Source organism: Anarrhichthys ocellatus, unplaced genomic scaffold (genome assembly GCF_004355925.1).
Source record: "Anarrhichthys ocellatus isolate YVR2014 unplaced genomic scaffold, GSC_Weel_1.0 scaffold32, whole genome shotgun sequence".
Taxonomy (NCBI): domain Eukaryota; kingdom Metazoa; phylum Chordata; class Actinopteri; order Perciformes; family Anarhichadidae; genus Anarrhichthys; species Anarrhichthys ocellatus.
The window spans coordinates 2,307,390-2,333,984 of NW_022280062.1; the positions used below are offsets into that span (position 1 = coordinate 2,307,390).

General features: G+C 41.2%; 1 protein-coding gene across 2 annotated transcripts; it reads left to right on the top strand.

Moving 5' to 3' along the window:
• The first annotated feature begins 1,532 nt into the window (after nt 1-1,532).
• On the top strand, nt 1,533-23,167 carry atp6v1h (ATPase H+ transporting V1 subunit H). Of its 2 annotated transcripts, XM_031865308.1 has the most exons (14): nt 1,533-1,577; nt 2,376-2,547; nt 5,115-5,214; nt 5,828-5,917; nt 6,209-6,322; nt 7,832-7,936; nt 8,978-9,037; nt 10,001-10,098; nt 11,239-11,431; nt 15,401-15,579; nt 16,001-16,126; nt 16,950-17,051; nt 17,669-17,782; nt 22,763-23,167. In XM_031865308.1, the coding sequence occupies exons 2-14, from the start codon at nt 2,444-2,446 to the stop codon at nt 22,830-22,832; spliced, it is 1,455 nt and encodes a 484-aa protein (XP_031721168.1). In that variant the 5' UTR covers nt 1,533-1,577; nt 2,376-2,443; the 3' UTR covers nt 22,833-23,167. The 2 variants fall into 2 exon arrangements, with proteins under 2 accessions (XP_031721168.1, XP_031721169.1); XM_031865309.1 differs by lacking the exon at nt 8,978-9,037 and having other exon boundaries at nt 22,763-22,847.
• Nucleotides 23,168-26,595: the final 3,428 nt, after the last annotated feature.

Consider the following 26,595-nt stretch of genomic DNA (forward strand, 5'->3'; position numbering starts at 1 on the left):
AGAGAGAGAGAGAGAGAGAGAGAGATGGGAGAAAAGTATCAGTGACCCTGACGAAGAGAAGACTGTTTACAAAGGAGAGGGCAGAAGGGGATTAGGACAATGTCCCCACTGGATGCAATCCTGATTCCTTCGCGCTTTTCTGAGTCTCACCAGCTTAGGCCAGATTAAGCCAGGAGGTCTTAGTGTCTGAGTGAGATGGACGGAGAGGAAGACTAGTGACAGACGTGGATTCATTTGTGATTGTATATGCTCCTTGATGAAACCTCCCATGCTATAGACTGGATTAAAACACCTTGGTAATTGGACTTTTTGGAGGAAACATTTGGCCGCAATGTACATGCAGCACCATTAATATATACACTCTGTGGTGCTAATGTGTTTTACTGAGGAGAGTCTATCGACCTATTTGGTCATGTCGCTCATTACAGGCTCACAAGGATCAACACCAATCAAAGCTCTTCACTATGAGCAATCAACTGACTTCAGCTCTCTGTCATCTTCACAAAGGCACAAAGTTAAATTCCCCCCTTGCTGATAACACAGCCGATTGTTATTGATTGGCTGGAGTCAGATGTCGTGGATATCTCATTTTCTAGCCTCATCAGGATGTTGGAGGTTTTTCCTCCTTGTTCTTTAGGGCAAGACTGGTGAATTGTTAAAAAGACAACAAGGGAGTCAAGCATAGAACTTCCACGTGGTAATTTCAACCTAATACATTCATTATTTTCTTGTGGTTCTGTAAAGTCAAGAAACTTCATGGTGTTAACTTAGATCCTACACTCAAATTCTTAGTTTTGGACTTTAACTGGAGCCACAGACTATAGTAGTGTGACCAGACCTTTTCAGTCTGGACTTCAGCTTCATTTCTATGTTGTTTCTAGGAAAAACAAATAAGGAATAACGTCAGATTTCCGAAATTTATTGATAGTCCTGCTCATAGTCAATGGATGTTGCAGCACTTATAATAAAATAGTTTATTAGATATTACGATGAATGAATATAATTACTGTAAACATAATAATAATTATTATTATTAGAATCTTAAACCACAAACTGACCATAATATTTCCACAATCTTCATAAAAACACCCATGCAGTGCATCTCTCTTACAGGCAGTTGTGGAAAGTACTCATGTACTGTACTTAAGTATGAGGTACTTGAACTTTACTTGTGTATATCCATTTTCTGCTACTTTATACTTCTATACATGCACGTCAGAGGCATATATTGTACTTTTTACTGCACTACATTTATTTGACACTTTATGACTGATATCTGTGTGATGCTTTTCAAAAAATATATCAAATTTACAGCAATTTCTGGTTTTGTTTGATACTTTTTTGTACCTGCTATGGTTTGTCAGTAACGCATATATTGCATAGATGTTTGTCATTGGAAACATCATGCTGTTGTAACGTATTTCTGATCTTAAAAGTAAAAACCTGTGCGTCTTCTCCAACTCCACTCATACGCGGAACTGTCAGAGAGCATGTGACTGTCAGAGAGCACGTGACTGTCACATGATAGATTGTGACGCCGTGTTGTAGTCAGTCAGCTGTTCGCACAAGGCAACTGGGTGAGTAACTCAACCTAGATGTTTCTCCGTTATTAATTATCAAATTTTTTTTAAAAAAAATGTCCTATCTATAAGATTTTTGGGATTCTGAGATTGTAGATGTTATTGACGTCACCCGTGTAACGGTTGTCATATGTTCACACGGTGACAGAATGGATGCGAAGCTATGTTCGCGCAGCTAGCTTAGGTTAGCATCATCAGTTTATTTTGCTAGCTAATGCTTAGTTTACTGCGTTACCTATGGGCCTTCGTTAACGTCATAATTGTGCAATTTTAAAGGTATGCGTTATATTTGGCTACGGGCCTTTTAATATAGTTTAATGTCACAAGATACAACCTCCGTTTTTTAATGTCGGAAAGACGTCGTGACATTAGGATTAAGCTAGCGTTAGTTATCTATGACCTAGCTAACCTAACTGTTAACTGACGTTAGCTGCTGGGCTGTATGTCAGTTTGTTAGCTTGATAACTGATGTCAATTAATGCTAGTTGAACTTGGAAGGTAAAATGAAAGGTTAATATTTCTGATATATGTCGAAATTGTCACTGTTTAAATGGCAAATTTTTTTAGCTCAATTATTCCTATGTAATAGCTTTATTCCTCGTTCCAGCTCTGTAACAGCCAGCTAGCTAACCCAACTAGTTTACTGTCATACTATCTTTTTTTGATTATCGGCATCCGGTGATGTGTTGTTGACTATAAGTGGTTAATGTGCATTATCTAACCAGGCCAACACCTGTAACATTGCTGCTGATGTTGACTCACTGTGCTGATGTTTACTGTGGTGTTTCCATCCAGGTGGAGTTGGATTTTCCTCCATACATATATATATATATATATATACACTGTAGTGGATATATTACAGGATGGATATCCGCGGGGCTGTGGATGCTGCAGTTCCCACCAACATCATAGCTGCAAAGGCAGCTGAGGTGCGGGCCAATCAGGTCAACTGGCAGTCCTACCTGCAGTGAGTACACATTGCAGCAGTACATCATGTAAACATTCACTTGATCAGCTACACCTGTCATGACTTTAACTTCAACAGATTTTATACATTTTCAATCTTTCTGTTCAAAAGGTTTTAATTCTACTTCATGTTTACTATTGAGGTCATAGTGCTGGTGTTGTACTTGACTAATTTATATTGAAAGATATTCTAATATTGCATCCACCTCATTTCCTTACATTCCTCTTCCGCTCCAGGAAATTTACTTCTTATAAAACTGAGAGGCTTCAGTACTCTACTTGGCATAAGCTAGAAAATAAGCTGCACATTTTTCTGAATAATTTGCATATTTAACATATAAAGTCACATATTAAAGTCAACAAACTGTTCTTAGATAAGCTCTCAGTACATCAATCTTTCTGAATACATCAGTGTAATAATTGCAGAGCTATTGAGTCAATCCTAAAGCAGCTCTGCTGTAGTTCCTGTGTTGTGATTCACTGTCTTGGGTGCTACTTCCTCTTTTAGCCTGCAGATTGGACTTGTGACTCGCATTATCATTTCTGGAATGACTTGATTCCTTGTTTTATTTAGTTTGGATGTACTCGCATGTTTTACTATATCTGCCTTCCTCCATGGAACATCCATGGTGTATTTCGCCTTAACTAGAACATGTGGTATTTACAGGTTAATTGCCATTATTGTGCAAGCTGCTCTTGCAATTACAAGTAGCATTCTAGTGACAAAGCAAAGCCCAGTCCTCCAGTGAGAGGGTCAGTGCTGCTCCAATAGTAAAGGAAATGTGTTGAATGCCTCATGATTAATTATCAACTGTCTTTGTAGGCCAACCAACTGTCGGCCTTGTTCAAAGTCAAGAGTGTATATACAGTTGTGTGAAAAAGTGTTTGCCCCCTTCCTGATTTCTTATTTTTTTGCATGTTTGTCACACTTAAATGTTTCAGATCATCAAACAAATTTAAATATTAGACAAAGATAACACAAGTAAACACAAAATGCAGTTTTTAAATGAAGGTTTTTATTATTAAGGGGGAAAAAAATCCAAACCTACATGGCTCTGTGTGAAAAAGTGATTGCCCCCTAAACCTAATAACTGGTTGGGCCACCCTTAGCAGCAACAACTGCAATCAAGCGTTTGCGATAACTGGCAATGAGTCTTTTACAGCGCTGTAGAGGAATTTTGGCCCACTCATCTTTGCAGAATTGTTGTAATTCAGCCACATTGGAGGGTTTTCGAGCATGAACCGCCTTTTTAAGGTCATGCCACAGCATCTCAATCGGATTCAGGTCGGGACTTTGACTAGGCCACTCCAAAGTCTTCATTTTTTTTTTCTTAAGCCATTCAGAGGTGGACTTGCTGGTGTGTTTTGGATCATTGTCCTACTGCAGAACCCAAGTGCGCTTCAGCTTGAGGTCACGAACAGATGGCCGGACATTCTCCTTCAGGATTTTTTGGTAGACAGCAGAATTCATGGTTCCATTTACCACAGCAAGTCTTCCAGGTCCTGAAGCAGCAAAACAGCCCCAGACCACCACACTACCACCACCATATTTTACTGTTGGTATGATGTTCCTTTTCTGAAATGCCGTGTTACTTTTACGCCAGATGTAATGGGACATACACCTTCCAAAAAGTTCAACTTTTGTCTCGTCAGTCCACAGAGTATTTTCCCAAAAGTCTTGGGGATCATCAAGATGTTTTCTGGCAAAACTGAGACGAGCCTTTATGTTCTTTTTGCTCAGCAGTGGTTTTCGTCTTGGAACTCTGCCATGCAGGCCATTTTTGCCCAGTCTCTTTCTTATGGTGGAGTCATGATCACTGACCTTAATTGAGGCAAGTGAGGCCTGCAGTTCTTTGGATGTTGTTCTGGGGTCTTTTGTGAGCTCTTGGATGAGTCGTCGCTGCGCTCTTGGGGTAATTTTGGTCGGCCGGCCACTCCTGGGAAGGTTCACCACTGTTCCATGTTTTCGCCATTTGTGGATAATGGCTCTCACTGTGGTTCGCTGGAGTCCCAAAGCTTTAGAAATGGCTTTGTAACCTTTTCCAGACTGATAGATCTCAATTACTTTGTTTCTCATTTGTTCCTGAATTTCTTTGGATCGCAGCATGATGTCTAGCTTTTGAGGATCTTTTGGTCTACCTCACTTTGTCAGGCAGGTCTTATTTAAGTGATTTCTTGATTGAGAACAGGTGTGGCAGTAATCAGGCCTGGGTGTGGCTAGAGAAATTGAACTCGGCTTTCCAAAGATGTGATAAACCACAGTTAATTTATGTTTTAACAGGGGGGGGCGGCAATCACTTTTTCACACAGGGCCATGTAGGTTTGGATTTTTTTCCCCCCTTAATAATAAAAACCTTCATTTAAAAACTGCATTTTGTGTTTACTTGTGTTATTTTTGTCTATTTAAATTTGTTTGATGATCTGAAACATTTAAGTGTGACAAACATGCAAAAAAATAAGAAATCAGGAAGGGGGCAAACACTTTTTCACACAACTGTAAGTATACGTAATTGCATATTGTAGTAGCATTGTGCTAAAATAGCAGTGGCTTAATTAATTCTCTTGCAGGAGTCAGATGATCTCAGCAGAGGACTGTGAATTCATCAAGAAATTTGAGGTGGCCAACTCTGAGGAGAAACAGGTCATACTTTCCAATGAAGGACAACAGGTATTACTTTAGATTTATTTTCAGTTGTTTTCAACTTTAGTTCACAACCATACAAATTATGCAGACCAGTTGCACACAGAAGGTAAATAATGGCATTGCAGCAAAAAAGAAAACACAGGCATCTTCCATCATTATGTCCTTTTGGACTCACAGAGCTGGCGCTTATGTGTTTAAATGTTCATACCAAGTGGAAGGAGTGTTTACCTTTGGCATTGTGCTTATTTACTATGTAAGTATTGAGACAAGACAACATTGTTGCTCTCTTCCTGTCAACGTTTCAGAGTTGTACAGTTCTACCTCAAAAGACTTTAAACCGCCTGCAGTGTCTTGGATTTTTAAACACCTTTACACCAGACTTCCTGATTAATACTTTATTTAACCAGTTCTAACATGCCCACCCCAATGCAGATTCTTTCATTATCCTGCTACAGTGCTATTGTTGATCTGAAAGCACCCTTATGCTGTAACATAAGCATTTTGCTGACCAAAGTCCTTCTCTTGACTGTTGGTAGAGCTGTCGGGCAGAATAAAAGCAAAGAGAGTTTGTTCCATTTGTCAATTGTTCTATGGGTGCTGTGTCTTTCTGACTTTGTTTGTATTTGTTTTTTCTCAGTGTGCAAAGACCTTCTTGAGCCTGATGGCCCACATCTCCAAGGAGCAAACAGTCCAGTACATACTGACTCTGATTGATGACACTCTGCAGGTACACAGACACACCCACTGACGTTTAGGGCAATGTCATACATTTCTGATATTGTGATATCCTTATGAGTGATTGCACCTTTTAATGGTGAAGATATCAGACTTTATCAACACTGATTTTACATCATGACATATTTTGGAATCAATTCCGTAATGCCATTTTTATTGAGATAAAAAAATGAATAGAAGGATTGTGTTCCATGCAGTCAATCAGTTGCTGATTGATTTTTGCTGGTTAATTCTGAACAATCTGTAAGAGCTCATCTACAATCTTAATGTATCTGTGTCTCAGGAGAACCATCAGCGAGTCAGCATCTTCTTTGACTATGCCAAAAAGACGAAGAACACTGCCTGGTCCTACTTCCTTCCAATGCTGAATCGTCAGGACCTTTTTACTGTCCACATGGTTAGTGAAGAGTTCTTAATACTACAAGCAAGTGTTTTTCAGAGTCCTATCACAACCCAAGCTGCCCCTGCAACATTAGGTGGGGAAACATCTCCGGCCGTGCTTAAAACATAAGCACATTGTGGTATTTTTAGTTTCTGACATGCATCATCTAGCAAACATCAGAGAAGTCTGAATAGAATATTAGGAAATCTTATTTTCCTTGATAAGGTGGTGGATTCCATTACATTTATTGCCTCTGCTTCTAATTGAAGGAAGGCATCAATAATTCTTCACAAAGCAACCTTCTCCCTTTTCCTCGAAAACAGGCAATTAATGTAATGATTTCTTCCTGCCACCGTTTTTCAGATACAGGATGACCATCCAATGATAAACTGAGTACTATGAAAGGGCACCCACAGCTTAATTATAAAAGCCAGCCAGATGGCATCCAGCAGGTGGGCATAATGTGACCCCAAGTCTGCGACACAGCACTTTAACTCAACCCAACGCTCGTGCTGACTCTTGTTTTTAAATTAGAGCCTCTATATTTTAACACATCTTCTCCTGGAAAGGAGGAAATTGGATACAGAATTTGTTACGATCTCATCACGGGGCACAGGAAGCACTTTACAAACCAAACATTGTTCATGAGATAGTTGATGTGGCTTCAGTCATTTTTGCACTTAGATGAGGTTGTAGATCACATTTTCTTTTATAGTCAGGTTTTTGGCTGGGTTTTAGGACAATATAATTTAGATTGAAGTGCTTGTTATATCCATGTGCTCAGCCTTCAGCCTATTCTCTTCTCTTGATTTCTCCCTCTACCTGGACTTTAAATAAAAGACAGATCCGACAGAACTGTCAACTCTGTTTCCATCTTCAGTCTGACATTGCCTCCCCTTGAGACCCAAGTATCCGCCTGCATCTAACATCTAGCATTTAAAGTTGACACTGATGTAAAGCCACTGGTTTTGAGAGCCGAGCGGAGCAAAGTAAAAAACAAACTACGATGTCGGCCGATATTGAAAAGACATACGCAATAGCTTGACAATGGCGTTAGTCCCGCCCCTGGCGCCTATTGGCTAATCGTAAGTCCCCCTGCTGCACTCATTGGACGATAGCTTTTTTTAATGAGAAACTGCTCTTTCATGTCGCATGCCAGAAAAATCAGTCAACTGGAATTGTGTGGAGTGGAGGAATTCAAAGGTCTGGAACCGGGCAACTCTAATGCGTCATAGAAGACATGATCCCATAGCCAGTAATGGGAAGAAGTTGTTTTAGCTCTTACCTTAATACTAAAACAAATTATTTATTTATTGTTGCTGAAAAATATAATTTACTGTATTTATATTTTCACAGCAAAAATGAAATTCTTGAGTTTATATGATTGCCATTGCTGCCATTTTAGTCATAAGTAAGAAATGCTATACTTTGTGCAGTTTATTCTGGCCTGGCTGTACATTTCTACTGTTGAAAGACTTTCATGCACATCAATAATAATGTAATTTGTCCTCCTTCCTTTATTAGGCGGCGAGGATCATCGCTAAGCTGGCTGCCTGGAGCCGCGATCTGATGGAGGGAAGTGATCTGAACTACTACTTCAACTGGATCAAAAGCCAACTCAGTTCACAGGTGTGTAGGTCTGCGTGGTGTTGCTTCAACATCTTGTGATGTATAAAAGTCTTTCTACATATCTAGACTACTGAGGGGGTTTCAGTGGCTTTTGTCATCGATTTCAAGACGTCAAGCTGCATTTGGAACGGAGACATCGATGTTGCCATGTGACCTGATGCACATTTTGTAATGTTACTCTAAAATTGTATTTTCTGTCTGATTTATGTGAGTAACAACCGACCTTTTCAAAGTCCTTAATTTTCAAGATAAATGATGCATTTTAATTCTTTGGATGAGGAGTTTATGCTCTTTTGAAAATTAGAAGTTCATTATGATCGTTGTGCTGTTTGAAAGGTCTAATTCACTGCGATTTGTTTTCTTGGCAGCATGAATCAAATGATGTGTCTGTGTGTGTACACAGTATACTCTCTGAAATATATTAACTAATTACATTTGTCATGTCATGGGTTATTAATTCCTTCAAGAGACATTGGCTTCTTTTTAATGAAGTTGAATTGATTCACCTTGTTCTCAAGTGTTTATTATTTTATCCAAACAGCCAAATTAGTGTTCCCTTAATTATAATCTCTGTAAAACCTTGTCTGAATGAGTTTAATGCATTTATTCGTGTTGAGTTTGAGCAGTTTCATTCGGCAGCTGTATGCACCAAAGAGTGGGCTGATGAAACACCTGAATATTGATTCACAGTTTCCTTTTGTGCTTCTGCATTGCACACCAAATATTTCTAAAACATCCAGAGGTGTTCTTCAGTTCAGATAGTCAGCTGTTCCAAAAGCATGTTTTTGTCATCCCCTCTTTTGTTTTGAACATTCTGTGCCTTTGCAAAATATGTTCTTAAACTATACCTGCTTCTTGAAATTATGTTTTATTATTATTCATTTCTTTCCTCAACAGCCGGTGAGCATCCACTGTCACTGAGTTTCACTGGTGGCGATGCTTACAGCTCATGCTGTGTAGTCCAGCGCCACTGTACCTTAGCTGAAAGCGACGGAATTGTGAACCCTTGTGCACCTGTTTGTTTTGTTTATCTCTCATTAGAACCTACATGGTACAGGTCCAGAAACAGGCTCAGGAGCAGGAACTATTTCCCCCACTGAAGTGAGTATGAGTGAAGTGCGTCCTTGGTCAGCTTGGCGCTTCAAAAAAGAACAAACAGGAAGTGACTGGGGTTGTTTTTTGCAAGCTGGCGTCTGTCAGCTGTCACTGGACTTTCGCTTCTTTTCTTTACCTTCTTTATCTCTCCCACCCTGTTCTTTGCATTCCAGTTTTTCATGAATAACTGCAGATTGTTGGAGTCCTGCATCTGTTAGAGCAGGTTTAGGGGGATCCACATTTCGACAGCATGGTGTTTGCTGCCACTGATTGGTTCTAACTGTGGAAACTGCATGCAGTGAGCTACTTCTCCTTCATGCTGAAAGTGCATGATAACCAGCATTTCCTCTACATTAGGATAACAAGGGGAAATTGGAATATAATTTGCACAGCAGCAGCAGCAGCACCCTACCATTTTATACCACTCACTTTGTCAAGCATAGCACCATCGTTCTGAGAAGTGTGCTCAGAAATCTATTGACGTGAGCGCGATCTAATTATTGAACATCATCTTTTCTTCTGCATTTTCAGCCAGGTAACCATCACTCCTCCACTCTTCTGTCTTCACTGCTGCCTGCTCTTGTTGCCGGACTTCCTTGCTTTTCTTCAGCCCTCTGTTAATTAACAGATTAATGCGATCTAGTTTCTCCTCTCTCCTCCACTCTAATCTCAATTTACATGATTCTGCTCAGGTGTGATGGGGCACTTTCCCCTGCTATTGCTGTGTATTGTACTGTTGGGTCTGTGATCTAGCATGTGTTGATGCTATAGACTGCATGTGCAATGCCTCAGGTTTGATCGGTGGCGGTAATGCAAGTTTTTGGGTCTGGCCTTCTTCCACGTGCTGTATCTGCTTGTCAACTACTGCACTGATTGTACTTGACCCTCTAACATGCATTTGTTTTCCTGATTACACGGCTAAGGCTCCCGCTTCTGTTTGAGTAAATGTTTGCCTCTTTTCCTTTGCAGAGCTCTCAGTATGTCCAGTGTGTGGCTGGGTGCCTTCAGCTGATGCTGAGGGTGAATGAGTACAGGTTTGCCTGGGTGGAGGCTGATGGAGTCAACTGGTGAGTGATAAGTGTCTAAAACAGGATTCCCTTAAGATTTTCAGTATCCAAAAGTTTTTTGTTTTTTTAAATTTTTATAAAGGCGGTAGAGAGATGATAGTGAGAATTCAGAGAGAGAGAGAGTCATGGCAGGTTTGCTTACAGACAGCCGGCAATTTAGAATGAAATACAGCAATAAGCAAAAACCATAATAAACACAAAAATAGGAAGGAAGCAGGAAGAAGAAGAAGCCAGAAACTAGAGTACCACCCTCTGAGATCAATAGCTAGTAACAGGCCAGATTACAATTTCTTCTAATAGCCAATTACTGCTGGAATAAAAGAACTCATGTACCTGTTGGTGCCATTTCCAGAGAGGTGAATGTCCGTCCTGGTGGAAGCCAATTAAACTGTCTTTGTAAAGGGTGCCGGGAGCCCAGTGAGATGGCCTGAGCTCTCTCTTTGGCTCTGATGTGTCACACATTATTGACCCTCTGTGACTCTTAAGCCTACCAACACAAATCAATTTGTATTAAATCTTGAAAGGCCACACTTTCAGTCAAATATGTGCGTGTCACATTGTTGAGATGTAGATGGAAAAATCTACGTACAACTAGAAATATTTTTATTCCACCCAAGCTGAACCCAAGCATGGCTCAAAGAAAGTCTGAGATGCCAATCGATAGGGTCATACCACATACTCGCTGCAGCACATTGTGCAGCTACAAGGGGAGTAGGTTGTAGTGACTGAAAAAGAACAGCGCAAAAGGCTCAAAATTCCCAATTTTTCATCGTACATATTGTTAATAAATCTTTCACTTGGCCACTTCTTCTTGATACAGCATTGTAAAACCAGCTGTACTGTTAAATTTTGTTTTGATTTTGTACATTTACGAGCGCCGCATCTCCGCACTTAGCAGCTACTTCTCAAATGCATGACTCGTGTAGCTGTCGTCATTAGTACTCTGTATTTTGAGCTACTCTTCCGTTATTCTCAGCAATCATCAGAGATAATGGATGAGCACCATGCAGGCGCACAGCTGTGAGAGCCTACCTATTGGTAAACACACGGTAGATGCAGTGAGGGTTCATTTTACCAGCACTTAGGTTTTTTTTTTTTTTTTCAGTTTTTAATGAATTTATCTTGTGTTTTCTGTTTCAGCATCACAGCAGTGCTGAGCAACAAGTGTGGCTTCCAGCTCCAGTACCAGATGGTCTTCTGTGTTTGGCTCCTGGCCTTCAGTCCTCAGCTCTGTGAGCAGTTGAGACACTACAACGTAGTGCCGGCCCTGTCCGACATCCTCCAGGAGTCTGTCAAGGAGAAGGTCACTCGCATCATTCTGGCTGCCTTCAGGGTACAAGGAGAATTTTTCACTCAGATACTGCGTATCTCTGAAATGCCACTTTTCACTGAAAATTACCACACTGCCTGAATTTCTGTCTCTTATCTTTCGCAAGATTTATTTAAATTAGCTACATTACTATTGCAAGTATCAAACTGATGAAATAAGCATTAAACATCATTGGAATCACCATGTGAACCCTGTAAAATCTGCAATTAAGCAGAAGCTAGGTTAATAGTAACACAACACGCTTTTCAGCACACGTGTTTTCCAGGTACACCTTTGTCAGAAAACGCGCCTGTCAGAGCAACTGATGGACATATCTGTCACTGCAAATGAGGTCACATGAAGGGGCGACATGAAAGTTTGGAAACTGCTGGTCTCACAGTCCTTTCATTTTTGTCAAAAGCTGGAGCTATGAAATATTTTTCGGTCATAGTGTCATTCAATCACTTTTATATTGATATAGGACAGTCCGTGTGCATTTTTCAACAACATTTGCATTTAAATTAGGCTGAGTTCTCTGTCTCAACAAGAGCAAACTGAAGTGACAACTCTTATACAACAGATGAGGCAACCTATAAAACAACAAAGCCCATAAAAGATACAGTACATAAAAACTATTTATGATTATGCTGCCCTTTCATCTACCTGCTGCGATTGCTCAACACAGCCACTGAATAGTTAATGTACTATTAAGGGCTGCTTTCTGGACTTGGTTTGTGTTTGTGACCGGTTATGAATTCCCCATAGTCTACCCTGATGAAATTAAATTGACGGCAGAGGCTCCATTTATTCACATGCCGTGGTGCTTATTATACTAGAGGAACTTAGTGAGTCTGACAGGGCACCAACGCATGTCTGGAACATCTGGGAATTAAATTGAAAATCAATGTGATAACGTCCAGGTCTTCAGAGGGCTCAATATATATAGAATTTAGAAATGATTGCTTGGTTCCCAATACTGATTGGCTTTCAAGAAAAATATGGTTCACCTTTGCAAATGCAGCTCTCAAGGTGGAAATACTCAGATGATGGGCAGCATATTCTAACGAGCCTCCATTTGACTTCATTTTTAAATATGTGGTGTTAGTACTTTTACTTAAGTAAAAGATCTTACTGCTTCTTCCACCCATTAATCGCAGTATTAATCGATGTTCGCTGGCTCAGTCTGCCTCTCCGTGCTGCACTTTAATCACCGGTGAGTCAGAACGTCTTGTTGTCTCTCACTTCCCACCAGCCTCCTCTTCTCTCTCCTCATTTTGCATTTTAAAATATTCAGCCGTAGACCGCTTCCTTTTTTGGAACACGGAAAACCGATCGTTTGGTTAAGTTTTGCGCCATACGCGCGCATCACGCTCTGTGCACCGATACGTACGTGCTCACGATGTTTAGTCGGTGTCATCCCGCGCACAAACAAACCAGGCGCCCGAACGTGATACGAGTGCACAGAGCGAGCGGTAAAGCATCATCAGGAGGGAGCGTTTGTGCTCCATGTGCACAAAAAGCAGTCCTGCGAGCACGGTGGTTGTCACGAGCTGGAACCGTCCCTGTGCGCTTGCAACTCGGCAACTCGACACTCAGCTTGTCAAGGAGACTTTGGAGGCGGGGATGGAATAGACAGAGGCTGATGTCTCAGCTCCGTTGGGGGGCTCCAATGATAATGATCATCATGCACTCGCATGAATGTGAGCACCAGAAATGTTCCAAACTGATCCCGTATGCCACTTTGGCTGCTGTCTAGAGCCCCTGCAAAAACACGCATTTCTGATGATGGTCTCAGTCAAATCCTTTCCTCTGATCGTCTTTAACCATAGTTGGCTGAGATTGATTTTTTTGGTTTTTGACTGGCAATGCTCGTTGGGATGCAGTAAAATGTAGTTCGAGCTTACTCCTTTGATTGTGGCACCCAACAACACAGCAAGATGACGTAGGTGATGTGGCCTCCTACTGTGAGGGGATTCTTGTTTACCTCCAGCTAACACTGTGACGTTCTAATTACTTCAGCACTAAAACGGTCTATTGAACGTCAAACTAAATAGTCTAGTCGAGTCAACGAATCGCAGCGTTGAAGAAATGTATATTTTAAAATGAAAAGCCTCGGTGATGTTCTAGCTCTATGCAACTGCAGACAGCCTCAGCGACCTTGCTCCCAGCACAATGGTGTGGTAAACGCCTTTGATTACATGATTGAAACATGAGCTTCTACACTAGTGGAGGAAAGTTGTAGCTGATTTTCAAACCCAACTTTAAAGAAGGTATTAAGGTTGCTCCGTCAGCCCGTTTCAGTCAGTATTCCAGTGTCATTGTAACCACGGTAAACAGACATCTGTGTTCCTGACGGACTACCTTTGTCGTGTCTTTTGTTTACTGAAAGAAGTTGTTTTGAGACCAAATTTCAGGGAATATCTGTACAGTATTATGTTTGCCTCAAAAGACTCCATGTGTTCCTGCTTTGAATTTTTTTTCCCCAAAGCTCATTCATCACACCGCTCACGCCAGCAGAGCTGTCACATCTAGCGTTTGTGAATGCGCCCATAAAAGAAAAGGGGCTCAGCTTTTAATTGGGGAGAGAAGTTTGCAGTTTGGTTTGACTGCTTTATTACAGCTAATTAAAAACTATGGCGGGCAGTGAAGGGAGACTCTAAGACGTCTCGACGTTCGGTGGGTTTTCTCGAGGGGGTTTCATCGTAGAGTGAGGAGAGAGAAAAACATTGCTCCTCACAAAGAAACACATTGTTTTGGTTGGAGCTCAGAATAATGTGTCATCATGCTGATTTTGAGGAAGCTGGGATTGTCAGACGTAATAGGAAATGTCTTTTTTTTCCTAAATTATTTTACAAAAATATTCCATGTTGCTTGTTTTTCCCAAATGCCCTCATTATGTAAATGATTCTGCTCACCACATGGGACGAGCAATGTTACTTAAATTAACCGGACCATCTGGGAGTTGTTGAACACATCCTCAAAGGCAGCACTGCTGTGTTTGTGATGTGTTCGCCTTAACTCTACTCTGGAAATAAAAAGTTTTTTGAAAAACATATTCAATTGTGCTGCAGAACAACAATTACCTTAGCTCAATGCCTTCAAAGGCTCTAATCATTTGCTGTACTTTGCCTATTTGCTTCATTTGAGAGGGATGTTTTTGCAAAAATAATCTTTGTAGTTGGCTGTGGATGTGCTCCCGATAGCGGCTTAAGGTAGTAATCAGCCACTTTTCTTTGGAGTCCCTCCAAAATGTCACTAGCGGAACATTTTCTCCGTTACAGCAGACCGAGTTTCTTTGTCCAGATATTTTGTCACAGATTTGGCTTTTATAATACTTTCACATTGTCTTCTTCTTGCAGTGCACCTCTGCATCCATCCCTTTCACAGCTCACTCACGACGCCTGGAATTGAGTCCTGCTTTATGAAATTCATAACTTGAATTACGTTATTAGTAGTGAAGTGTAGGCGAAAGGGGGGTTAGTTTTGGGGAAGGAGTCTATCTTAATTCCATTTTTTTATGTGGTCTGATTGTAAAGGTACATTTTTTTCTTGTCCCAAATGTGTTCTGTTGTTGATGCCCATGAATGTAGTTTTGGTGTATTTGGCTGCTTCATGGCTGTCACACACAATATGTTAAAGAGATGCATGTCCACAGATTTTATCATTCCGAATACCTCAAATATTTTCCAGTTTCAGTGGTTCTTTTAACTCAAAAATATACTTTAGATATCATAATATAAATGATTGATTAATGTTGATTATTTCTGTTGCTGAACTAGTTGATAAATCAGCTGATTGTTGCAGCCCTTTGTATGTACTCTCTCGCTCATTGAGTGATTGGTCAGCGCTGGCACTTGTTTCTTTTCTTCTACTTCAAGCACTGGCTATGAATAGGTGTATTATTTCAGATGTTCTCATCTCTCAAAGGCTCAGTTATGAGTGGAGTAATGAATGTGCAACATCTGTTCCTCACACTGTTGTTCTTTTTGACAGAATCTGCTGGAGAAGTCGGGAGAGAAGGAGACTCGTCAGGAGTACGCTCTGGCCATGATTCAGTGCAAAGTGCTGAAGCAACTCGAGAACCTCGAACAGCAGAAGTACGACGACGAGGACATCACCGAGGACATCAAGTTCCTGCTGGAGAGCCTGGGAGAGAGCGTGCAGGATCTCAGGTACCCAGTCGCTTCCATCTCATGAACAACGAACCATTCATTTTCAGTCATGAGTGGTTCTGCTACTGAGAGCAGATTGCAAACACATTGTATGTAATATTCTGCAAAAAGAAAAGGCTTTGAACAGATCTTTCAACGAAGAGGACATTGGTAGTGCTGTCCATTGAATCTGGTAAATCTTTATGAAGCGATTCTATTCTTTTAGACATATTTCTGTTTACTTTGAGGGCTGTGTTGCTTTCATGTGTGAGTGTTTTGCTGTACCGCTCACATCACGGCTCTTTACCACAGATGGGTTGAAAGAAATCAGCTATTTTTGCCGAGGGTCAAAAATAAAAAGTGACCCCTGGACTGTCCTCTTAACTTGTTGGGGGAGAGAAAAAAGCGTTTTAATGTTCTATGAATTTTTTTTTATCAACAGCTCATTTGACGAGTACAGCTCTGAACTCAAGTCCGGCCGCTTGGAATGGAGTCCTGTGCACAAGTCTGAGAAGTTCTGGCGTGAGAACGCCGTCCGCCTGAATGAGAAGAACTACGAGCTGCTCAAGTAAGATGAAGCGTTTATTGTAGCACAAGGGCACAGCATCCACAATCTAAAGATCACAAGTGACTAAACATCAATGTGTGTCTCCGTTCGTTGTTATTCCAGTCACACACTCTGTTTGGGCTACTGACATTCAGTACAAATCCTGACCTACTCATCATCTCATCGTCTCGTGACTGACCTTTGTGATGGGATGCACCAGATCAGAACACATTTCATTTCCTGTGAACTCTCCTATTTTTGACACTTGCTCTTCCCACCTGCATCATTAGTAGACTTGTATTTATTCGGTGCTAACCACATTTTATAACAATAATAGTTTCCTGTTATTTAAAAGCTTTTATTTTAAAGCGGCAAAATCAACTGGCCCAACTTGAAGATCTCGGCTGTGCTCCAGCCCCGGTTTTCCTCCTCATCATACTGATGGCTGATGGGATCCCAATGCGAGCAAAATCCGGTCTCAGAGCGTACAGACTTGACAGTTAATGACATTAAAAGACGATTGTAACCACAGCATCTGTAATCAGCTCAGGCATCGTCTCTGTCTCTATTCTCCTCTGTGCCCAAGACTCTCGCCCACACTTTGTCTCACTTTGAACCGAGAGGTCCCACTTATTCAGACTCCTTATGTTCGTGGGTTTCTCAGTATTAAAGATGCATTAACCTTAGCTTTCAGAGAGGTCAGTGCATTTCTACATCCAACACTTTAGCTGTGAAAAATAATCTCAGCCAATCTATTTGCTTTATGAGAAATCGAATCGGCCTATTGATGCAGAGAGACGTCGCCATTCAAAGGCTCTCTATTTCGTCTCCCTTTGTTGAACAGGATCTTGACGAGGCTCTTGGAGGTGTCCGACGATCCTCAAGTCATCGCAGTGGCAGCTCACGATGTTGGAGAGTATGTGCGGCATTACCCACGAGGCAAACGGTGAGGCATGTTTCTGTGAAAAGCAATTCGTAGCAAAGCTTGAATCCACTATGTGTAGAACGCACCCCGTTGTGACTTTATATCTGAACACAGTGATTGGTCTGTACACGTGAAGCTCACCAAAGCACCGAGGAAATAAGAGAGATTGGTGTCTGTTTGTGTCAGATTGACGTTCTTCACACTTCCTTTATCACCATGTATTGTTTATGTTTCCCTCAACGTTTGTTATCCTGAAGACACTGTGATTGACGGATCAACAATGGTTTTTTCTTGTCTCCCATATTAATGTCATTACCCTGTAGTCAGGTCTACGGGTTAATGTATCCCATTTTACTTAGTTGATAAGTAACAGTACCAGTGTTTCTGTACTTTAACATACTTTTCTTTTCTCTGGCCACACCATTTACTGTGTTATGACCGTCATGACGTCGGCTTTCTTTCCTCGTCAGAGCACTATATCCTTTCATAAGGCCAGTGATCCTTCAGAACATTTCAGTCAGGCTGGATTCAATTACCTGCTGCTGGACCACCCAATGACCTGGAACATGAAAATAGCCCCCGTTATGTGTGTGGATAAAGGCTTCCTCTCATTCCTCCTCTCATTCCTCCTCTTTCAGGGTGATTGAGCAGCTGGGTGGAAAACAGCTGGTGATGAATCACATGCACCACGAGGACCAGCTTGTCCGTTACAACGCGCTGCTGGCTGTGCAGAAGCTCATGGTCCACAACTGGTATGGACACAGTCGTAGCGTCATTGATGCCATGCATTCAGATGTTGCTATAGCGAGTTGAACCAGGCTTTCTGAAATTCAATAACAACCCCTGCATGTGCATACAAACGATTAAAGGCCCTGCACACCCTCACAGGTATTTTCATTTAATTTCGGCTGATTAGACGTCCGCCTCGGTTGAAGTTGGGCGTAGACATGCTGGGAAGTATGCAAGGTTAATGGACTGTGTACTGATAAGATTGATGAAACTATAATTTGTTCCAACAAAGCCAGCAGGAGATTCAAAGAGATGTCACTCAAGCTCTGTCTGTACTCGTCCACACAGTCCTAACAAAAAAAGCTACTCAAGTAAAATGAATGAAATCCTCTGTGTGGTGGGTGGATCATGTCAAGGCCTTTAAAAGTGACCTGAGATACTTAAATACGTGTTTATTACATCAGTATTCAGCTGTTAAAGTCTGTATATAAATGTAAATATAGAAGACATCTGTCTATTTATTTTGTGCTGTTGTGTTTGTCGCATATCAAGGCGGAGCAGTGAGTCAGTTTTGATTTGATGTTATCAATCGGTGGCTTGCTGGTCCATCTTGATGGTTAAGTGTGAGCAGAGCTTCGTCACTAAGGCTGCGGTTTAAAGATTGCCTCTGTACTGGCAACGGTTCCGTCACTGGGCTCATGCTTGGTGGGAGCTGTTTGTCTTAGAAAGTGAAAATACGCTCATTGGAGTTAGGTGAGAAGATCGATACAGTGTTCATGTCTGTACAGGGAATGTGAAGCAACAACCAGCAGCCGGCATGCTCAGCTTCAATTCTTTAACAACAACATTTAAGGAATCGTGATTCCTAAAACCATATATTTATTCTTCAGCATCCGTCTGTTGAGGCACCGCTCCTCACATTTTCTCGGAGCCCAAAGACTCGACCTGCCCATTATCTCTGTGTGTGTTTTCTGTCTACCGGATTGCTTGGAAACACTAAAGATCATCAAGCCAAAAAGTGAAAATGTGTTTGTTTTGCTGCCACTATCTAAAACACACTCTACTCTCTGAGCAACTGTGGATGGACGTGTTGTTTATTATCACAGTGTAGTGCTGTTTTCCGATCTAAGTGACCTTAATGTTCTGTGTAAACCGTCTGTTCACTGGCGTGTGGGCAGAAGTTTATTTAACCGCTGGAGCACAAAAGGTTTTCAGTGACTGTGAAGCAGATTCCCGCCATCAGACCTCCGATCTAAAGATGCATTGTCCCGACCTCAGCCTGAATACCGCCACTTCCAATGTGAGACAGATCTTTCTTTTATCTATAATAGGCTGAAAAAAACAGATAAGCGTTGCAGGAAGAGAAAAGGTGAACGCAGGGTTAATTGCATGATTTGGAATTTTTGAGAAGTTTGCTCAGATTCTTGTTTTTAGAAAATATCTACAGTATTTGGCCGTTTGTTTGAATCCCAGAAATCAAATCTCCTGTTTTGATTTATTTGCAATACAGGAGTAAAGTAATAGAAAGATTGTTATTAAAATGGATGGAAGAAGAACCCGAGTGCTGCATAGAAATATCTCGTATAAATAAAAAGCAGGAATTGGAAAACTGATGAAAGATTCAGCCGGCGCTTTATAGCTGATTTGATTTTGACGTCTCATCACTTGCTCCCTCAAAGCAGCAGCGGTTCATTGAACAGCAAATCACATCTGAAGACACTCTTCTATTCTTGTTTTATTTAACTTCTACTCCTCGTGCGTCTGGAGTCGCCCACGCCTCTCCCTCTGATGAGTTCAGCTTCATGCGTTGACACGCAGCTCTTCAGCCGCGCTGACGCAGCAGCACAATGATCGGTGTTGGAACAAAGTAATGGCTTCGAGAGAGACGATTAATTAAATAGTCGAGCTTTGTCGTGGTCGGTTTTCTCTGTTACGTGTTGACGGCTTCTCCGCTGGTTTGTTTACATCCACTGGACCTAGTTTGTGGGGGGGGGGGGTAGTGTGTGAATGCTGCCGCAGAATGAAGAAATTACGGAAGCTGAAAATATATATATCTTTCTGGGAAAAGGTGAGGTGTCATTCTCCCACAAATGGACGATGTTTTTAAAGCAGCTTCAGCCTCGCTGTTGGTTCCACGAGAAGATCTCCTCGTCCCTCCTGACTGAAGGCCCTGCTGTCATGACAACAGCTCAGATGAATGTGTGAATGGAGAATCGACTCTTTATTTATCTGCTTTTAAAGGTTGTGTGTTTGTGGAACTTGAAGTTGTGGTAGAATACGATCGTTGCTTCCCTCAGTCCTCGCTGTCCAGACGGAAGCACAGCCCTTTCTACACAAGTCCATCGTTTTCATGGACCTCTTCATCATGCATATTATTAGACCGGCTAATGACGCCCAGATGTCGGTCCAAGCTCACTCGTACCCCATTAAGAAGCCAGAGAGGGAGAGAAGAACTTGTAAGAGACCTTGTTGAGACTTTTCAAAGGTCATTCCTCCCTTCAGTCCTTATTTTACTGAAAGTATCACTCAGCAGAATGTGCTGTTGATCTCCAGCAATCACATGTGCTGCATTCTACAGGTAGCTTTGTTTTTTTCATTTTAACATTGTAGTTGTGAGCAAAATGTGCTCTACTTGTTCATTTTTCTAATCGGAAAATGGGGGAAAAACAGTATTCAGGTCATTTTGATGACAATAATCTGGTAAATCTACTGTTCTTTTCTTTTTTTCACATCATAAATAAGACTCCTTCATAAGGGCGCTTCACAAAAACACAGCAAGAAATTATGAAACATTTGATGAAATAGTCAAATCTCAGTATTGTCTGCGCTGGACATGAAACTTTTCAAGTAATTATGTCTTACAGTGAAGCCACTTTATTTCAACAGTGTTCAGCACAAAGAGCCAGCTGATGGTGAATAAGTTTTGCACTTGAGAAGAATGACTCATATCCGTCTTAATGGCAAGTTGGTGTTGATAGAGGAGAGACCTTGGCTGTTATTAAGGTTAACAAAGTTTCGGTATTTCCTTTTACAGCCTTTGATTTAAGACTAACTAATATCTTGCCATGTATGCCGTGTATTTCCACGCCTGGCTTTGCTGTGTAGGTATTAATTCATACAGCAGCTGTAGTATGAGCTCAGCCTCCATAACTCTGGCTCACCCGTCCAATTATTGCCATCTGCCTTTATTAACTCCCTGTTGGTGTTCTGAATCAACATCTCGCTGCTACGCGCAGACCAGCCAAAGGTCGTCCCTGATAACTTCATGACAGTGTGTAGATCTGTATGTTCGATTTGTCCTCTTTAAAAAGCTGAAATCCTGAGTCAGTTCTTACAGGAAATAGATGATGGTTGTATGAATGTTAGAGGCTTAGAACCTGTTGTGATTTAAACCTGTTGTGTCTTTAATTAACTGCATTCTAATCAGTGAAACCCTCGCGTGAAGATGAAGACCTTTTGCCTTTGAAAACACCGTTTACCTGCTGCTCAACAATTAGATGAAACAGGAGGCATTAAAAGCTTTGAGTGGAATTCTGACAAATGGAAACATGCGGAAAAGTAAAATCTCTATGAATCAGAGAGGCTGTTTTTAAAATAGAAGTAGGAGAGGTCTAAAAAAAAAAAAGAAATCCAACCAGTTTGTTGCTCTGCAGATGAAAATGTAGTCCGGTGTTTATCACAACAGTATAGGTTTTAAGCAGCATAATTTAAGGAACATAACTTCCATCATCAGAATGTATTTGCCAGCCTTTTCCATCTGTACATTTGTGAGAGACAGTTGGTATTTCTGTTAGCAGCAAGGTGAGGGCCATTATATCGTATCCTCTATCACATAAATGTTACCGCCAAGAAGAAGCCTGAAGGAGAAGTGTGACCTGTCGAAACACTGTGAGTAGAACATTTACACCACGTCTGGGTCAGAAGCTCGCATTCTCAAAATGAGAGAGTCAGTTAAAACGGTCTCTTACGATGACATTAAAGGATATTGAAGAACTGTCTGTTCAATATGAAGCTGAACTCTAAAGCTCACTGATCACTCACTGGTGTTATTTGTCCTTCATTTAATCTCAACTAAAGTATCGTCCACACCGCGAGATTCCCAGGAAATCACATTTAAACAGTTTAAACTTAGACTAGTCGACTAAAAGTAAGAAAACAATTAGAATCGGTCAAAACTGAGCACATTTTAATCTACGTATAAGGTTAAACATTCCCCCAAAAAAGATTGTGTATATTATGAGAGCCATTTGAAATCGTTATTCACATTTTTCAATAACCAAATAGTATTTTAAATGCCGCTGAAATCAATATGTCCCCTGTGCCCACTTCATTGATTCATAAAATAATAAGTCTAGTCGACTAATCCCTTATTCTGACACAAAGTTTGAATCAATTAATCCGTTGGTCAATTGGCAGAAAACTAACCAGCAACTACTTTGATTACCCAAATATTGTGTTCCCTGCTTCTCAAGTGAGAGGATTTTCTGCTTTTCACTGTAATATATAACAGTACGCTGAATATCTTTGGGTTCTGGGCTGTTGGCTGTTGGCGGTCAGACAAAACACAACAATTCGGAGAAGTCACATTGGGCTCAGGTTAATTGGGACAGGCATGACCTCATTATATAGACCGATTAGTCAAGAGTTATTAATGGATAATGAAAATAGTCCTTCGTTTTGCACAAAACCCCCAGAATAACCACAAGTTGTTTTTGTACCAATTAAACCAGCTGTAACATGTTAAACTGTATGCGGGTATTGTTTTCTTTGAACAGAGCCATGCTAGCCGTTTCCCCCTGCTTCCAGTCTTTATGCTAAGCTAATTGCTAGTTGCTGGCTGTAGCTCTTATCAGTCTTCTCATCTTACTCTTTGCAATAAAGTGCGTTTCCCTGTTTAAATGTGTATTGAATGCCACCAGGTGGATCGGTATTCACATCCATCTAAATGAGCCTTTAGTGGGTTTGGAGTGCTGAGGTGTAACTCGTTGCCCTTTCTTCCACAGGGAGTACCTGGGGAGGCAACTCCAGTCCTCCGATCAGCAGCAAGCTCCGGCCGTGGCCACCCGCAGCTGAACTGTTCCTGTGCACGTGTGTGTTTGTGCATTGCTGTGTGGATGAGTGTTTCCCGTACGTACGTTGTTCTTTGCCGTTTGAATAATCAGCTGTTCATTTTGTGTAATGACTTGAAGAATCCAACGGTGTGGTTTCCTCCTTCCATCCGCACCCCGAATGATCCTCGATGTTACTTGATTTGACTGTCGTGCTCCGTGTCGTGCCCTCTCAGCGAAGTGATGTGTGGTGATTGAAGTCGCACTTTACGTCTGTGATAATGTACAAAACTGCAACTTATTTAAGTCTAACCTGTAAAACATTGTATGTACCCCAATAAAGATGCTTATCTATGGTGATCCTGTGTGCTGCATTATTGCACCTGCTGATTAACTTGATACGGTTATTGAGTTTTCTTATCATATTCGATTGGCTCTTAAATAGTGGAAGCAGCACAAGTGAAGACTTGAGGCTGAATACCAAGATTTTTCTTTTTCATTTCGAGTGTTTTGTTGTCACTGCCTGGAATCTCGTTGGATGTAACCTTCTGTTCATCCTTCAAAGTGCGGCGGTAGTGCGGAGTCAAAATCTCTTGTGAAAAAAGAAAGTATTTACACTTCACATGTCAGTGCTCTGTTGTGACGTGAAAAGGTTTGTATATTTTTATTTTGAAAGTAGTAGTAGTAGTACTGTAAAACCAGCAAAAAAGATAACAGCCTATTTCCCGTTAGATGTACCAAAGCATTACTTTTAAGTTCAAATCTGTGTGCTTCCATCACTTCATCCTTTATTAGGTGCACCTGTGCTGTCCAATGCAATCCAATACAACAGCGCTGCCTTACAAAGTATAATATTGAGTTGTTGGTGACATTAACATGTTTATTATTTAAGTCCTCGTTAAAGCTGGTGTTGTGCTGGACTTCATTATTTTGAGGGATAATTAATCGATTTGAAGGAAAAATTGATCGACAACAATATGAATTACTAGTTGTTTTTTTTAAAGGTTCCAGCTTCTCTAATGGGAACATTTGTATGTTTACTTAGTCTTTTACGATTGTGAAGTAAATAACTTTGGGTTTTTGGACAAAGACGAGACATTTAAAGATTTTGCTTTGGGAAATTATGATGGCCATTTTCTGGCATTTTAAAATGAAGATAATCAATAGTTGCATCTGTGTGCAGCTTCAACCTTTCCAAACACTCTCACCGAGTCCTGAAGATGAGTCTCTCCAGGCTTCCCTCAGCCCCGGAGTCCAATCACCTCTGCCACCTTGGTCCAATGATGATTGCAGAGAAGCAGATAACTCCTCCCAGTCTCCTGAAAAGTATTCACTGAATACAAAAAAGAATTTAATGTGAAGAAGATATGGAATTGTTGTCCAGTAAACATGCAAAAGCTTCCAGTCGACCATTTAAGGTGACGGAATCAATTATTTATGAAAAGTTGTATCTTGCAGGATACACCTAGTATTCACTTTGTTTGACAAAACTCACCTAACAATCCCACAATCATTGAATTTCATTTAATATGTTTTTCAAAAGGCATTTAACATATATTGTATCGTGTATTTTACGGGTTGTTAAAGGGGAACTCGCATGTGTTTACAGGTCTTGGGTAGTAGGCTACTACTGCATATGTGACAAAGGTTCCCCTATGTAGTCTTTTGTAGCTTTTGTCGGATAAACTGCCTCAAGTGTTGTCACTGGTTGGGTCTGAAGACTACAATACAACTACAAAATAAATGTGTGCGTTCCACTCCTCATCTTTGCTTTGAGCTAGCGGCTCGAGGCTACATTAGCCGCTACTAGCATAGCACACCTCAGAGTGGCGTGACAATGTGTCGGTATTTGACGGTTGGGTGTCCTGGTGGCCCAATGCAGTCCCTCACTTCTGTCTCCTCTTTACCATCCAATTTGAAAAGAAAGGCAATATTGCCCAATGAAATCACAAATAAACTTATCAAAGTGATATTGAATGCAAGAACCTTGTTATATTTTTCCAAAACGTCACTTTTAATATTCAATATTTCCAGGCAATCATGAAAATGTTCCAATTTGCAGCAAGATCTGCACTAACTGGACATTTATTCTGGAGACATTAGTATTTACAGCAGCTACTGTCTGCGGCAGCTGCTTACAGGTGAGGCAGCCAGAAGGCCAGGCTGGCAGCAGAATACTCAATAGTAATCTGCCTCCAGATCCCTTCAGTGCTGCAGTTTATTAACTCCGTGATGAGAAGAAACATGTTTTTAAAGTCATACTGTCTTACTGAAAAACAATCTCTTTTCAACCTCCACGCACGTTCTTCTGAATGCCTCGTCTTTACCTTGGTATAGATAAAGAGCTCCCATTCAAAATTAACGCCTGCAGTTTATTGAGCATGTAACTGTCCTTCAACTCTATTAGCAAGCATTCAGTTCAGGTTCCAGTCTTTGAAAACCGATGCGCTCAACCCTCGTGCTTCGACGTCTAAAAGGTGTGGAGAGCTGGGATGTATGCAGAGTCAATATTTATGTAGAGGCTCACTGCCTGAGGCTTCAGTCGCCTGGCCCCGCTGTGCTCTCCGAACACTATTTACAGTGGCTGGCACTCTGTGGTCCCTGTGCATGCTCACCTGCGACAACTGAGTGAACTCTGGACCCTGAAACAGATGGTTCTTCTTTCCCCCCCCCCCCCCCCAACAGCCTTCTTTAGTATGCTGCCCACATTTGTTGTTCAGGGTCAAGGCAGACTGTTTGTGTGCACAGTCGGTCTCTGGGTGTGGGATTATAGATGGAACTCCCCTGAGGCAATGGTTGTTTTCTATCTTGTCTCAGCTTTTCAATTGAGCTTTGTTCCTCTCTCTCAGAGAGGTGTTACATGTCCAGGTATATTGTGAGATGTATTCAGGTATGTTTCCAGTTCACGCTTTCAAATTGTTTGTGTTTGACATCTCCATCTGTGAAGCGCGGCAGATTGTTATATTAGCTCACTGAGAAGAAGAGTATTGTTGCCTTGCTTCATCGATCAAATCCCTTTGCACGTGTCACCATGGGTCTGAGGCTGTCCGTTCCCATAGTGACAATCAAAACAAGACTGCCGATGAAAGCTGCATCTAAGGAGAATCATAATAACCGTGGTATTTACGGCTCACTGTGCCTGACAATAATGCGTCTGTGTGTAACATTAGGCTGTGTTATCTCATGCTGTGAGGCCGATTGATGCTGAGTGATGGCAGTGTTTGTATAGAGTGGGGTCTAAGAAGTCACTTCCCAAAACATATTATTTACCACAACCAACATTTTAATTCTGAAATCAATGCTTACGTGCCAAGTAGATTGGATGAACAGTTGTAGAGTCATACATACTGTACATACCCACCTTAAAACATGCATAAACAGCACATTCTCACACCAATGGGTCAAGTAACGCAGCTTGGTCAGTGGCACTAAGCACCAAACTATGATTCCAGCAGCAGGAAGCTGGTTTCAAAAAAGTCCGATAGACCCGACAGTACTCTACCTGCTCAGCACCAAACAGCAATCAGACCCAGCTAACGACTAGCTGGTGAACATAGTGGAGTAATTAGCAGCTAAAGAGCCAGATATTTCCCTCAGGAGTTGTTTGGACAAAAACTGGGCTAGTAGGAGTGACTACATGGACTTCCACTTATAAGGGGATATTAATCGTGTTTGACAATTTTTCAGCCATAAGACCAACTTCCCTCATGTAAGTCTTTCAGTAACTGACATTCAAATGTGTTTTGTCCTTGCTGCTGTAATTTCTGTACTGGGGGGGGGGGGGGGGG

Coding starts and splice junctions, on each gene's coding strand:
- atp6v1h (XM_031865308.1), top strand. CDS start 2,444: ATGGATATCCGCGGGGCTGTGGATGCTGCAGTTCCCACCAACATCATA. Junction 7,937..8,977: donor AAAGCCAACTCAGTTCACAG/GTGTGTAGGTCT, acceptor ATCTCTCATTAG/AACCTACATGGTACAGGTCC. Junction 15,580..16,000: donor GAGAGCGTGCAGGATCTCAG/GTACCCAGTCGC, acceptor TTTTATCAACAG/CTCATTTGACGAGTACAGCT.